Source organism: Heliconius melpomene, chromosome 12 (assembly GCF_056956725.1).
Source record: "Heliconius melpomene rosina isolate 202511_hmr_F chromosome 12, ASM5695672v1, whole genome shotgun sequence".
NCBI classification, from domain to species: Eukaryota; Metazoa; Arthropoda; class Insecta; order Lepidoptera; family Nymphalidae; genus Heliconius; species Heliconius melpomene.
Window position 1 is genome coordinate 9,177,675 of NC_140400.1, and position 17,480 is coordinate 9,195,154.

General features: G+C 30.4%; 1 protein-coding gene across 4 annotated transcripts in view; it reads left to right on the forward strand.

Annotated features, from left to right (window-relative positions):
- Positions 1-17,480, forward strand: part of LOC146533783 (uncharacterized) — a 62,312-nt gene that overhangs the window by 18,797 nt on the left and 26,035 nt on the right. For all 4 annotated transcript variants that reach the window (XM_085194917.1, XM_085194919.1, XM_085194918.1 and 1 more), the window contains exon 2: positions 1,609-1,698. In XM_085194917.1, coding sequence (XP_085051043.1) covers positions 1,609-1,698 — 90 coding nt within the window. The remainder of the gene's footprint in view (positions 1-1,608; positions 1,699-17,480) is intronic.

The window sequence follows — 17,480 nt, forward strand, 5'->3', positions numbered from 1 at the left end:
GTTCTTGAGATTAGCGCGTTAATCCGAAGAAACATTCTACAAACAAACACAACAAACATACAAAAATTATCCTATGATATAAAAATATTTAGAGTAATGAAACTTAAAACTTGTAAAACTTACACAACAAAAGCAAAAAAAAATATAAAAGATATAATAATCTTTCTCTTATAAGATAAAGTTTCAAAGTCCAGCTGGTCATATTGCATATATTAACTTTCATCGATTTTTTCAGCCACTTAATTTTACCCCCCATTTATATGCATGATGACGAAAAGCTTAAGCTGTAGGATCTTCTTGAGCGCCCTTACGTGTAAGTATGTCATTGCATTATACCAAGGTTGTCAGTACTTTTACTCATATTTCTTTTCAAAGTGTGATACATCAAAAATGGTAAAAATAAATAAATAAATAATAATAAATAAATGCTTATAATAAATAAAAATAATTCAGAAATTAAATGTTACATACACTAATTGAGTTGAAATATGGAAAAAAACAAGAAAAAATGTTTATAATAAATAGCATTCTTTCTTGCCAAATGATAATTATAAGAAATTTATTCTGTTTTATCTTTGGATAATAGAAATTAGTAAAGATCACCCTACAGAGAAGATGCTAATAAAATAAATAAGTTGTAAGAGGGATATAAGAATTTCATTTTAAAAAATTTAATGATATTTAAATTAAGCAACTAATTAAAAAATAAAAATAATTTCAACAAAATATAATTTCCTGGCGTGTAAAGAAAAACAATACAGCTATTATATAGTAATAATTAATCGTAAACATGTAAATGCATTTGAGCCGCAAATCGGGCCAAAACTTAATTATACATGCAAACAGCGGCACGCGACCTTACCTCATTGGTGGCTATATGTCGCACAAACTCCACTCGTTATCCTGGCTGGGGTTTTTTTATTAATTATTTTTTTTATTATTTAAATACACAACGCAAAATTTTGAAGAATTTTAAGTAATTTATTTGGAAAAATGATTCAACAAAACAATTTAATAAAATGATTTTAGATTAATCAGTTTAAATATGGCATTTTAAATATATAAACATAAATAATTATAATTGAGGCCGCTCTGGCGTAGGGGCAGATTTGTGTGACTGTATCGCGTGGATCGTGGGTTCGATGTCCACTCGAGTTATAAATTATGTTTTATTTATGAATATTTTCGTTCCTTCGCTCTGGCGACAAGGTAAAAGCACAGCGTTGAGTACCGCCACTCAAAACACAATGTTTAGAAAAATACGGCAAAAAGCGGGGAGTGTTTTAACACTGGATTCCCTGTGCCTACGCTGCTATATGCGGGATACAGCGTGAAGCTCATTTATTTATTTTTAACATAAATAATTATAGTCGTAAAAACCTTATCTAGAATAAATGGTATTTAAAAAAACTTCTAAAGTAAGAGTTTTAATACTTGATTTTACAAACCTTAGCAGAGTATATAGAGAGAACTGATCGTTAATATACTCAGTTTTCCGCTTTCTATGAAAATTCTTGTCTTTGTTTTTAAATTGACAAAACTCTCCGTATCCCTTGATCATGCTAGAGTACAGAAACGAAATAATTAATGTAATAAATTTGCCCCCAGGCGACGAGCGATGGGTGAGAAGAAAAGAAGCTATACGTGCAAAAAGACCGCAATACGGCTTAAAAAAGGAAAGAGCGAAGCGACAAATAGGTAAGGCTTTTTTAAATCGAATATCCATGAAATCCTATTGTACAGTACTTTACACGCCAGCAAGTGCACACGACACAATCTATTTTATGTTCTCGAAGAAGAAAATTGTAGTGGAAGCTAGGAACTGGCTAGCTAGGTTAGACTTTTTTTCTTCGTAGACTGCATTTGGACGAACCGAGATAGCTTTTAAAATGAGGTAAATGAATGTAATTTTGTAGTTTTCATGATTGTAGGTTCTATGCTATTTCAGAGTGATGTTCGTATTAAAAATAAGCTGTTGCGGCACAGCGAAACAGCGTTTGTCTATAAACGTGGCGGTTGTGGATTTGAATCTCATTCGGGAGAATTAATTATTTCCGTTTCCTCCCTCTGGTAATAAGACAAAGCTTGGCGTTGAATTTCGACACTTAACAGGCAATGTCTCAAAAATTGTATAAGAACCAGAGAATACAGTGTTTTAGCACGAAGTACAGAATAAAGTTGAATCAAAAAACCTCAATTTTCTCAAAACCTTCATACAATGTTTATTACATCCAAAATATTTACATAACATGACTTATCTGCTTAGAATAAATTTCTTTCTGATTACATGAGCTAATGAAGAAGAATGAAGCTAAGTTTATCAGCATTTAATTTACAATAGGATCCGATAAAAATATTTAGATAAGTCTTTATTAATTGTCTTTTTGTTTATTATTTTCTTTTCGTAATGTGGTCAAATATCTAACACTATCCATGCCACATATCACATTTGTCATACGCCACAACTGTCCTTCTATACTTCTTTGGTCGATACATTTGATTGGAATCCAAAATCATCGTTTCAAAAAATAAATCAAATCAGTTTCACACTATATCCCGCACACAGCAGGGTAGGCAGAGGGAACCTAGTGTTAAAACACTCCGTTCCCCACTTTCTGCCGAATTCTGAAGAATCGTTTATAATAAGGAATATTAAATAATTAATGATAACAACCGTTTAGTAAATATTTATTTTTAGTTGACTATTTAAAGGCTTAGTAAAAGTTCGCCGCCTTCAGTTCTGGCACCGTCTGTGAATAGACTTTATGCCCTGTTTTACTCAATTAAGAAAATCAATAAACCACATTAACCTACCTCATTAAAGCTAGCTGTGTTTTAACTTTTAAACTTTCAAGTATTAGGCTTCTTATACTATTTTAAAGATTTTTTTTCATACATATATTTCGTTTTGGGCATTTATTAATTTCGGATTCATTTAAACTATTAAATAGAGAATTAAGTATCTTAGTTAAAAGTTATCTTTGCCTACCCTGCCATATGTAAGATAAAATATATAACTAAAAAAAAGTAAATTTGTATTTATAAGAGACATATATACATTTATTTAGCTTTATGCTGTATCGAGTTTATAATAAGGAAGGTAGCAGAAGTCCAGTACTACACTTCGTTCTCCACTTTCCACCCAATTTCGGTGGTCTTCTTAATAGAGCAAGGATATGAGATAAGAAGGAAATCGAACCTGCAATCATACCGAAAATAGTTAGATATTGTGCCGCTGTACGGCCTCTTTTATTTTAAACTATGTATTGAAATATTCTATCTGGGAAGAACTCAGTAGCACGAAGAGAATTTTAATTATAAATACTACAAAATCCGAGCAGAAGTTGAACCCACAAGCATCGCGTAAATAAATAAAAAATTTTGCATACAGCTGGGTAGGCAGAGGAAACCTGGGAACCTACTGTTAACACACTCCGTTCCCATTAGGACACTTCCACTGTTTCGATCCCCTCCGAATTTGGGAAACGAACCCGTCGAATTTACAATCTCTCGCTTCTGCCTCTGCGACACGAGGGCCTCTACCTATATAATTAATATACAATTATTATCTATCTCTGTAAAATTGTAATTATATGTATTAAGTTCATAAGATACATAATAAGTACGTAAATTAAAATAATTAAAAAGTTAATAACACTATGAGTGGTATTCACTGTCAATATATGCTTTACGAGGCGGCAATATTAATTATTCTATAGATTGGATACTCTTTAAATAAAAATTAACATAAATTAATTGTTCTCGTAGTGCGTTTCAAATATACTATTTGTTTAGGTCAGACACAATTCTGGTAATAAAAATATTTTTCAGCTTCACATAGCAAAGTAGATAGAAGGAAACTAGAACCTAGTGTTAAGACACTCCGTTCCCATTAAGACACCTCTATTTCCCACATGTTTGAGTGGCGGAATTCAATACTGCACGCTTATGTGACTGTAAGCGCTATAGGTCGTGAGTTCGATTCCCGCTCGAGAAAATGAAATATTTTATACTAGCGACCCTCTTGCGGCTTCGCCCGCTTTTACTACTGGATTATTCATATAATGTATGTTTGCAAAGCACTTAAGATAATGTGAAAATTAATTAAACCCTAATGCAACCCGCATTTTCGTAGTTTCAATAAGGATTTTCCAATTGTTTTACACAGCAAGGATTTTTAGTAGGTAACGTAATACCGTAATTTTAAATCTGTGCTACTAATCTTTTCAAGTACTTATTAAAATATATTTAAATGACTATTTTTAGATAGTTAAATGACTATTTTTAAACGGAAGAAATTATAAACAAAAACCTACCTACTAATAACAACTACAAAAAATATGAACCCAAATATATCGCGCTGAAATAATACATTCTCCAATTATCCAATACGTGCAAACGCATCTAAATCTTCGTTGCTATAAAGGCAGGCGGGTTTTTTTTTCGACCTTGTGGTTAATGCTGAAGAGGGTATTCTGTCCCTGATGAAAAGCAAGCACTACGTGGCTGCCTGTGAGGAAAATTAAATAGAATGCATCGGCCGGGAATCGAACCCGGGCTGCCCGCGTGGCAGGCGAGCATTCTACCACTGAACCACCGATGACTGCTCATGACGCGCTTGTATAAATAAGCAAAACGTCGCGAGGCGCGTTTCGCAGCAAGGATGTTTTAGTATTTTAACAACTTTTAAAGTACTTATTAAAATGAAAAAAACAGTAAAAGACAGTTCATCTACATTAAATGGCCAACGTAACTAACATACTTATTTACATGCTGAGAGTAAGGGATAAGTAAAACTTGAGTCGGCACAGCTGATGAGTCAACGGCGTGATGTGTCAATAATTAAATGCGTTTTTCTCTAAAACTATTCGCAATTTCGAAATAGTGTAAAAAGCAAATTTTATCTCAACGTGTCTCAACGGGTAGGACTTTAGACACATTTATCGTATTTATGTTAATTTACATAAGAATGTACAAATAATAAACTATATATAAACCTTCTACGAAAAACACTCGACTTAATGGTGAAGACCGCATCAAAATCCGTTGGGTGGTTTAGAAGAAGAAGAGTTAGAAACAACAGACAGACACGAAAAGCGACTTTGTTTTATAAGATATAGGATTTTCATTTTCTCATTTTGGGGACGAGGCAAAGAGGCAAAACGGTGTTGAACGTCGCCGCTCGACGCGTAATGCCTCAAGAATGCGACGGAAAGTAGGGAACGGAAGTGAATAATGGGGAACAGAGTATCTTAACACTAATTCCCAGGGTCCATCTGCCTACCCTGCTTTTTGCAGAAATTAGCAAAAAAACAACGTCATAATTATAATATAATATACTACTATTACAATATCTATATTTAACTCTCTCATAAAATATCTAAGGGCTTTAGCAAACTAAAACACACCATTTCATCCCGCTACGTTGAAATTTTGATAGAGATGTTAAAAATTTCATTGTACAGAATCTTTTGTGTGGAGATTTTTCTAAAGCTTCACTCACCACTCAAATATCATGACAAAGAATGAATGAATATAGGGACGTGCCTAACCAAACACGATAGGGATGGACATAAACTTAAATGTCACTGGAGGAACAAAGTCAGTTTATCCGTTTTGGAGCTACGATGCTGTAGACAGACATACAATACTCACAGAGATGTCAAATATATAATACGTCGTTTGTTTGCATCTTGTATAAAAAGTATTTATATATTAAAGATATGTAACTACTGGGGAGGCTGTAGTACTTAGTAATCGTCAGCATCGTACTGTAAAAACGAAGGGTGTGGGTTTGAATTCTAGGAGTAATTAATTATTTTAATTTTCGTTGTGGTATGATAAAGCAGTATAATGAAGCATTTTGCTAATCATTAATCAATCTTTCGATTTTGGGCGGAAAACTGAGAATGCAACGACATGCAGGATGAGGCCAAAACATTAACATATCTATACTAATATAATAAAGCGGAAGAGTTTGTTTGTTTGTTTGTTTGTTTGTTTGAACGCTAAGATCTCTGGATCTACTGGTCCGATTTACTTTGTTTTTGTTTTGTATGAAAGCTGCATTCTTGAGAAGTGCTATAGGCTATATAATATTACATTACACATATATACTAATAAATTAAAATACTTTCTAATTTGACATGCAATTTATTCTGCCATGTTAATAACAACCGTCGTCGCTACGCGACCGCATTCGTTACCGCGTCATTTTGATATTCATCCTTATGAAAATAAATATAATAGTCACTTTTAGCATTTCATCTAGATTGAAATTATATTTCTATTCTTATATTTCAAGCAGGCGTAGCCGCGTCCGGGTCCGCTAGTACTATATTATGTATATAAATATACGTTTCTCGGTCTGGTAAAACGTAATGCGACGTTGCTTACTGCTATCCGGTAGGCAATGTCTCAAATGGACAGGAAGTGGAAAGTACCTTCCCTAATGCCTCTCCGAAAAATATATTACTACCCACAATAAAAGTGCATTAAGTAGACGGAAGAAAATAATAAACATGAAAATAGGTTTTATAAACCAACCCATTTACGTATTGCTCTAGGTATAAAAAAATAATATTCTACATTACTAATTTTTCGTCCTGGTCTTGAGGTAGATTACGGCGTTAAGTTCCGCCATTCAACACGCAATGCCTCCAAAAGTCGGCCGAAAGTGCTTCCTGTGCCTACCCTAATAAGTGAAAAAATCATATTCTCCATTTATCAAAATCTTATTTATTCACATATTTAATAATAATATTTTCTGTCAAAATATATGAGCGAATTTCCTGTAAGAAAAACATTTCTATGTATACCCCGTGTTTCCGGTCACTGGGACAATTACGTTAAACCTCAAATAATTAAGTTGCCTTCTGATTATATTAACATAAATATTTACTTTGGTGATATTGTGGATAATATGGTTTCAGTTATAAAGGAAAAGTTCGTAGCGGAAATATTTTATGTAGTTTAACAAGCTTTATGAATAAGGCTTAGGCTTTAGGCCTTTAATTAATTTAATGAGGCACAAGTTTGTACCTGTAAACCTGACAGGTTGTGTTCGATTCCCACTCAAGGAAATGAAATATTTAATATTTCGTAGCGTAGAAATACGCTTTGATATCGAGGCGCGGCGTTAAGTTGCGCCACTCAACACGCAATGCCTCCAGAATTCGGCGACAATATATGCATACGACGCATATATGTACTTAAGAATTTTTCTTTTTTTGTTTTATATTTTTACTCTTTATTATGTTAAAATTCTATTGTTTCTTAAAAATTTAAAAAATAAGATGGCTGTTACATAAATGATACATATGTAGTTCTGACTACAAATAACTCAGGTACTGTAGGCTATATTGAATAATTAATGTAATGCAATATAGCCTATAGCCTCCCTCGGTAAATGGACTATCCAATACAAAAACAAATTCGAACTAATAAAATATATTATAACATTTTAAGTCAAATTTAGTTTAGTATATATTACTGACGAAAATTTCTATAATTTAAAGTAGAGCACTAAAAACAAATGTTTGGCATTCGTCTGAAATCTCCCACTTATTTATCTTGATTCTTGGTCTGAGAAATGGAATCCTAACCGCTAATTATAGCGCGGGCGTTGATAGATTGCTTCGTTTGTCTTATTCGATTTATTAACATTTGTTTGTTAGGGAAAAAAGGAAAAGGTTATTTATTTTTCGTGGTCTATTTATATTACATTATAATTGTATTAGAGACCATTACAGCACAGCGGGGGTTGATTATATTTAGATTGTTCTCATTTTTCTGCTCTGGTTACAGAATTTCGCTTAGATCGGCTAACGTGGGCGAAAAGCTAAGAACGTAGTAGCTTTACCAAGTATGAAAATAAAATTATTGTGGGCTTAATGAGTTATACACATTTATGGGACTAGCGTTACGCTTTATTCCTTGCGGGATAGGCAAAGAGAATAGAGTGCCAAACGCTACGGTCTAGTCTAGAAAATCTATCTTTTTAATATAGGACTGAAATGATTAACATATGACATATGTAAAGTGTATGAAAACTGCATTGGCTTTTAGTAATATTTTTTTATGGTGCTCTTTATCCAAAATAACGAACCAGTTTTTTCCCATTTTTTCCAATTTTTTGTCCTTTATAGTAACGGAAGTAATGGGGGTTACCTCTTTTTTTTTTCGATCTTAAATGCAACTTACTTTCGCAATATCTATTAAAGATCTTAATGATAGATGGTAAAATTTAAATACCACTGGCATATTTCAAAATATGTTTTTTTGTATTTCCGGCTAGTATCTTATTTGACCTATTTCAAAAATGTTTAATAATTATTTTTTCATTGTAAAAACAGCAATGTCTCTTTTATGTCTTCGTGTTTTACAACAATCCTTATCTATTATCTCCAGACAACTTTTATTGTCATTCTACAGTAATTTAAAAATGGAATAAAATATTTATTTACCTTTTTTGATATTAATAGAAAAATTGTAGCAAAAATATCGTCTGTATTTCTCACTAGTCGGTCGTTACATTTCAAAAATATCATGTAGGCCTGACAACTATCACTACTAAATTAATTGAGCGTCCACTCCCATCGATTGATGGCATCAAGGACGAAAAATGGCCTCGTGTCGTACGTCAAGGTTAAAGTTATGACCGTTAGATACTACTTGTCTTATTTCTTACTTTAGAATAAAAGAGTATTTTTTATACACTTATTATATGTTAAAGTTTTTTTAATATCTTCACTCTGTATCTAGTACATAGCCGACTAAGCAAACCTAGTGTTAAGACACTCTTTTCTCTATTTTTTCCTCTCAAGCACGATGCTTTATCTTATTACCAGAGCAAGGAAAATATAATAGTTCCTTTTCCTAAGTGGACATTGAACCCACAAACGTTTCAGACTACTTACATAAAAGCTAACATGTTTTATAAGACGATGCGGGTAGTTGATAACTTCTGTAAATTTTAAATTACAAATTTATATGTACTCTCGCCAAAAATTACTAAACTTACGAGCTAAGAATAAAAAGACTTTAAAATATTGGCAACTCATCAAGATTTCATTTAGATACATTAATCGAGTTAAGCTTGCCAGAAAGAAAATGAAATAAAACTTCAGTGCTGGACTGTGTGGAGCCTTTGTAAACGTGGGCTTCCCTCTTCATTTTTACTTAAAATATTACTAGGCATTATTATTTTTGCGAATTTTATAAGATTTTAATGACATCAATAATTTCTTAAATTATTTTATTAAATCCTTTTATGGATGCGCAATTAAAATAATAAGTTTAATTTAATGAAATTTTGATTACTTCGCTCTGGTAATGAGGCAAAGTGCGGTGTTTAGTTCCGCCACTCAACACGTAATGCTTCAAGAATGAGGCAGAAAGTGGGAACGAAAGTACCTATCTTATAGGATACAACGTAAATTTAAAAAAAACTCCTAAAATATGATTTATTATATATCTTTCCAAGTAGAGAAACTAAAACTTTGCCTAAATTAGAAAATATAGGAGATATGTGTAGATAATAGCAAACATAGTAAAATGCAGTGCTGTAAAACAAGTAACTACTATAGATATAGACTATAGATATAGTATAGGCCATTTCTAGGAGCAGATGTTACTGAACGCTAATATAAATCAGTAGCTTATGTCGGTAGGTATATATACTCGCATATAGTACTAAAACTTAATATATCCCTTGGCAGTGATATGTAACACCGGTTTAGGAAGCTTTAACCTTTGCTCGTATAGTTTTTCCCATTTTATGTATATTTCACTTTTACACTAGTTTCAAGAAGTTTGTTTCACACATAAGTAGGTACCTACTATATATGACGAAAGTTGAGACTCTTAATGTTTTCAAATCTTTTTTCATATGTAATAATATTATTTGTAAGAATTTCATTACTTTAAAAAAATAAAAGCAAAATATGAAATAGTGATTTCTCTGAAATGACGTCTTCCGTTTTAAAAAAGTATTTAAGAAAAAAAATCCCTTTTTTTCTTTTAGCGGTCTAGTGGTTTTTAAAAAGCATTTATCTTTGAGGTGGAAAATAGAGAATTATTACAAGGGTCTCATATTAAAACATATGAAAATGCAGAGAATAAGCAAAAAATTAAAAAAAAACATAAATAACATATTACCCAGTGTAGTAAGTAGTGCTTACAATACATTTAAATAAACATTTACAACGGAAAATTATACATTACTAATTACAGTGTTAATATCATGGGAATGACGTTAAATTTTGACACTCACGCTAATAGGCCAAACCCCTTAATTAATTATAGGACAAATAAAATTAATAAAAAAATATATATTTTAATTAACTTTGATTTGTTTCATTATTATTACATAGATTCTCTTAAACAAGTCGTCAGATACCGTCTTTTTTATCTGTAGATACGAGTACCTTCATATTTAAAATAAAAAATAAAATTTTACAAGCATTTCACAAAATATGAAAAGTGGTTATAAAATTTTAAAACTATAGCAAAAACGAGGGAAAAATATTTTACTGCCTTTACGCTGATAAAAAATGTAAAACAGACAGAGATATAAAAATATTTTAGGCTTTCACGAGACAGCCTTGTAAACCACAGTTTAATATGTACTTCATACTTTCACGCACCTTCCATAATTCTGCTAGGTGGTAGATTTACCTAATACTTTTTTATGTTATCTAGATTTCGATGTTAGCACGAGGGTAGTGTGTTTTCACATACTATTTCTCCTTTTGCAAGCCCAATTTGACCTACTTTCTAGTATCCGTTTCAGCTGGAATTAAGATTACGAGTTCTGATGACAATGAAGTTATATTACAATTAATATTTTTATTAATCCAAAATGGCCGCCAAAACAAAATGTCAATTTAGAAATATTTTTACAACCTACCTAATATGAATATCTAATGAAAGGAAACACCACACCAAAACCAGAAAATATCTAGAATAAATGATTTTTTTTAACTAATAAATAATATTTTATTTATTTTCTAACCTTATATGCAAAAAGATATAGAGACAAGTGCTAATAGTATTATTTGCACTCTGCTTCTAACTTAATATGCTATTTCCTCTGCCTTAAAGTTGGGTGATAGAGAATGCGATTAAGAAAAAAACCCTCTTTTATATACAAATATATTTTCTTTTATTATGTTTTAGTGTCTTTTTCAGGTGAACAATAAAGATTAATAATTGTTTATTTCAATACAAATTATAAATGATTACCTTAAAAGTTATTTCCAAAAGCTAATTATTCTACATTTAATAAAGAAAGTTTCGGAACAAAGTTGATGTAAGCGCGGTTATTACCTGACCTGTTTGCTTGAAACTTTTACCTCCAAATAATTGAGATACCGAAAACAACTGAAAGAATGTTTGTTCATCATATAATTACATTAAATAATTTCTGTAAAAATATAAATTGACTGAAACCTCCATGGGTGTGAGTTCACCTGAGTTCAAAAAAACGATCTTGTGATTAAAACTTCAGTGTTTTCTTTAATTTAGTATCTACAATTTCGTTTAAATAAAATTATAGTATTTCATAGAATTTCTATCGAGACACAGTGATTGTAATGAGTTCGATCTCTACCTAAAGAAATTAATTATTTTTATTTCTCCGCCCTGATAATACGAAGCACGGTATTAAGCTAGAACGATAAGTGTAGAATGGAGAACCTCAACTCTGTCAAACATGTTATACGGAAAACTGCGTGAACCTGAAGTAAAAAAGACACATTTCGCTAAAGACAAAAATGATAGTCTGTTTATAATTATAAATTTACTATACTCTTAACTTTTATACTGTACACGCGTGACAGTTTAAGCCCTTTATCCTATTCCTTAATAGGATGGAAGGCTTTTCTATTAGACTCGTACATATAACATTTATATGCTTACATAATTAGGTATAGGAAATATATAGATTGGTATATTATTTGCGTTGTTTACCTCCGAAAACACAGTTTCAAAGGTACTGGAGTTAAAATATGAGGACCCCCCGGAGAGCATACAGGTTGACGACAGTGTACGAGGCGAAAGAGGTATGTAGAGACTCTCCTCTGACTTCCCCGCTAGGGATGCAGCGTGAAGCTAGTAGAGTAGTAAAGAATTATATTTTTATTAACATTCATTAATTACCATATTAAATAATTTCTTTGAATAGCATTCTCTTGGCAGCTTATTTTTTCTTCTGTTATTTATTTGCATTCGATTTAAAGCCATTCTACAGAAAACAAAACCATCCTTTGTCAGTAGAAAAATCGTCGCTAATGTAAATGGAAACGTTTCTTTAAATGAGATCTTGGCACAGTCGTTATTTACTTTAGATTTCTTTGTCTATTGCACTGAACGTTGTGGATTTGATTTTAATAAAATTTAGGTTAGCTATTTTTTCGCTCTCGACTCTGCCCGTTGTATACAATTATAGTGTTTCATAGCTTCACGCCGTATCCCGCACATATCAGGATAGGCGCAGGAATCTTGAGAACCTAGGATTAAGACATTTTGTTCCCATTAAGACATTTCCGTTCCCGACTCTCCGCCGTTATATTGTTATTCTTTATTTTGTTATTCTCCATTTTGGCGTTAAGAAAATTACTCTCGGCCGGCACACAGCGGGGTAGGCAGCGGGAACCTAGTGTTAAAACACTCCGTTCGAGTAGATTATTTAAATATTAGAAATAAATACTAACCATCCTCTTAAATCACTCTGTCCATTATCGAAAACTGTATTAAAATCCGTAGAGTATTTTAAAGGTAGATATAGGAATTAAAGAATTATTTTTTCTCTGTAATATATGCTAAAACATATTCTGTACTAATACTTTAAATGGTGTTCCCTAATTTATATAGACGAAACTCCAGTAATTAAATTAATTAAATTCTGCAATCTCCAATTAGTCATTATTCGTGTAAATCCCTTTCAAGCTTTTACCAACACAGGAATGTAAAACGACGTAAACTACGAGTACGAGTATATAAGCATAGTATAAGAGAGCATTATTCTGATTCTTATAGATAATTTAATAGAAATATTATTTGATAAAATAGCAAAGATAGAGGCCGTCGTGGCATAAAAGTATGTATGTGACGGTTGTGGGTTCGATCCACACTCGAGGGAATTAATAATTATTTATTAACATTTTTATTTTTTGGCTCTTACACCAAAACAAAAGCCCGGCGTTGAGTTCCGCCACTCAACACGCAATGCCAAGAAAAATTCGACTGAAAGCTCCCCACGCAGTGTTGAGTTGGTTCCCTCTGCCTACTTGTAAAGTTGGTTAATTTAATAAAATAGCAAAAATATAAGAATTTTCAAAAACTTACCTATACTTGTAGAAGTAAAAAACAAAACTGCAAGTAGTTGGGATTCGTTGGTTCTGGCGCACGCGCCAGAACCAACGAATGCGCTAGAACCACGGGAGTGTGCCAGACCCCGCGCGTCGACTTGGCGATGCGTCGAAACTAAAAAAAAAAAAAAAAAAAAAAAAAAAAAAAAAAAAAAAAAAAAAAAAAAAAAAAAAGGTTTAGCCCCCCATTTGAATCGATTGCGCCGGGTCCCAGAGCCGTAGCTCTAACCGTTCCAAAGATAGCTTTTCGATTAATTAAATGCCACTAGACGCGTCTCTTATCAGTCACCCTCATCAAGCTCGGGCCCGGCCTTATCGCTCGCTTCCCCGAATTGCTAACAACGAACCTACGTCACAGTGCAGTGTTGCTGTCTCTTTCTTGCATTACTTATCACCCAACGACTGCGCCGATGTAACAATATTTTGTTTATTAAAACTTCTCATTTAATATATATATTTTTATGAAATCTAACAATAAGAAATCGAAATGAGAGTATAAAAATGTAAAGAAATGTTCAACCTAACCTAACCTAAATCGCTTTCTACAAATGATTTTCTTATTACAATCTTTGTGAATTTATTTAGTCTAAATACTTCCATTGTATTTTTTACTATATAATGTTTCAAATAATGGTGCGCCGATGTAACAATATTTTGTTTATTAAAACTTCTCATTTAATATATATATTTTTATGAAATCTAACAATAAGAAATCGAAATGAGAGTATAAAAATGTAAAGAAATGTTCAACCTAACCTAACCTAAATCGCTTTCTACAAATGATTTTCTTATTACAATCTTTGTGAATTTATTTAGTCTAAATACTTCCATTGTATTTTTTACTATATAATGTTTCAAATAATGGTGCGCCGATGTAACAATATTTTGTTTATTAAAACTTCTCATTTAATATATATATTTTTATGAAATCTAACAATAAGAAATCGAAATGAGAGTATAAAAATGTAAAGAAATGTTCAACCTAACCTAACCTAAATCGCTTTCTACAAATGATTTTCTTATTACAATCTTTGTGAATTTATTTAGTCTAAATACTTCCATTGTATTTTTTACTATATAATGTTTCAAATAATGGTGCGCCGATGTAACAATATTTTGTTTATTAAAACTTCTCATTTAATATATATATTTTTATGAAATCTAACAATAAGAAATCGAAATGAGAGTATAAAAATGTAAAGAAATGTTCAACCTAACCTAACCTAAATCGCTTTCTACAAATGATTTTCTTATTACAATCTTTGTGAATTTATTTAGTCTAAATACTTCCATTGTATTTTTTACTATATAATGTTTCAAATAATGGTGCGCCGATGTAACAATATTTTGTTTATTAAAACTTCTCATTTAATATATATATTTTTATGAAATCTAACAATAAGAAATCGAAATGAGAGTATAAAAATGTAAAGAAATGTTCAACCTAACCTAACCTAAATCGCTTTCTACAAATGATTTTCTTATTACAATCTTTGTGAATTTATTTAGTCTAAATACTTCCATTGTATTTTTTACTATATAATGTTTCAAATAATGGTGCGCCGATGTAACAATATTTTGTTTATTAAAACTTCTCATTTAATATATATATTTTTATGAAATCTAACAATAAGAAATCGAAATGAGAGTATAAAAATGTAAAGAAATGTTCAACCTAACCTAACCTAAATCGCTTTCTACAAATGATTTTCTTATTACAATCTTTGTGAATTTATTTAGTCTAAATACTTCCATTGTATTTTTTACTATATAATGTTTCAAATAATGGTGCGCCGATGTAACAATATTTTGTTTATTAAAACTTCTCATTTAATATATATATTTTTATGAAATCTAACAATAAGAAATCGAAATGAGAGTATAAAAATGTAAAGAAATGTTCAACCTAACCTAACCTAAATCGCTTTCTACAAATGATTTTCTTATTACAATCTTTGTGAATTTATTTAGTCTAAATACTTCCATTGTATTTTTTACTATATAATGTTTCAAATAATGGTGCGCCGATGTAACAATATTTTGTTTATTAAAACTTCTCATTTAATATATATATTTTTATGAAATCTAACAATAAGAAATCGAAATGAGAGTATAAAAATGTAAAGAAATGTTCAACCTAACCTAACCTAAATCGCTTTCTACAAATGATTTTCTTATTACAATCTTTGTGAATTTATTTAGTCTAAATACTTCCATTGTATTTTTTACTATATAATGTTTCAAATAATGGTGCGCCGATGTAACAATATTTTGTTTATTAAAACTTCTCATTTAATATATATATTTTTATGAAATCTAACAATAAGAAATCGAAATGAGAGTATAAAAATGTAAAGAAATGTTCAACCTAACCTAACCTAAATCGCTTTCTACAAATGATTTTCTTATTACAATCTTTGTGAATTTATTTAGTCTAAATACTTCCATTGTATTTTTTACTATATAATGTTTCAAATAATGGTGCGCCGATGTAACAATATTTTGTTTATTAAAACTTCTCATTTAATATATATATTTTTATGAAATCTAACAATAAGAAATCGAAATGAGAGTATAAAAATGTAAAGAAATGTTCAACCTAACCTAACCTAAATCGCTTTCTACAAATGATTTTCTTATTACAATCTTTGTGAATTTATTTAGTCTAAATACTTCCATTGTATTTTTTACTATATAATGTTTCAAATAATGGTGCGCCGATGTAACAATATTTTGTTTATTAAAACTTCTCATTTAATATATATATTTTTATGAAATCTAACAATAAGAAATCGAAATGAGAGTATAAAAATGTAAAGAAATGTTCAACCTAACCTAACCTAAATCGCTTTCTACAAATGATTTTCTTATTACAATCTTTGTGAATTTATTTAGTCTGAATACTTCCATTGTATTTTTTACTATATAATGTTTCAAATAATGGTGCGCCGATGTAACAATATTTTGTTTATTAAAACTTCTCATTTAATATATATATTTTTATGAAATCTAACAATAAGAAATCGAAATGAGAGTATAAAAATGTAAAGAAATGTTCAACCTAACCTAACCTAAATCGCTTTCTACAAATGATTTTCTTATTACAATCTTTGTGAATTTATTTAGTCTGAATACTTCCATTGTATTTTTTACTATATAATGTTTCAAATAATGGTGCGCCGATGTAACAATATTTTGTTTATTAAAACTTCTCATTTAATATATATATTTTTATGAAATCTAACAATAAGAAATCGAAATGAGAGTATAAAAATGTAAAGAAATGTTCAACCTAACCTAACCTAAATCGCTTTCTACAAATGATTTTCTTATTACAATCTTTGTGAATTTATTTAGTCTGAATACTTCCATTGTATTTTTTACTATATAATGTTTCAAATAATGGTGCGCCGATGTAACAATATTTTGTTTATTAAAACTTCTCATTTAATATATATATTTTTATGAAATCTAACAATAAGAAATCGAAATGAGAGTATAAAAATGTAAAGAAATGTTCAACCTAACCTAACCTAAATCGCTTTCTACAAATGATTTTCTTATTACAATCTTTGTGAATTTATTTAGTCTGAATACTTCCATTGTATTTTTTACTATATAATGTTTCAAATAATGGTGCGCCGATGTAACAATATTTTGTTTATTAAAACTTCTCATTTAATATATATATTTTTATGAAATCTAACAATAAGAAATCGAAATGAGAGTATAAAAATGTAAAGAAATGTTCAACCTAACCTAACCTAAATCGCTTTCTACAAATGATTTTCTTATTACAATCTTTGTGAATTTATTTAGTCTGAATACTTCCATTGTATTTTTTACTATATAATGTTTCAAATAATGGTGCGCCGATGTAACAATATTTTGTTTATTAAAACTTCTCATTTAATATATATATTTTTATGAAATCTAACAATAAGAAATCGAAATGAGAGTATAAAAATGTAAAGAAATGTTCAACCTAACCTAACCTAAATCGCTTTCTACAAATGATTTTCTTATTACAATCTTTGTGAATTTATTTAGTCTGAATACTTCCATTGTATTTTTTACTATATAATGTTTCAAATAATGGTGCGCCGATGT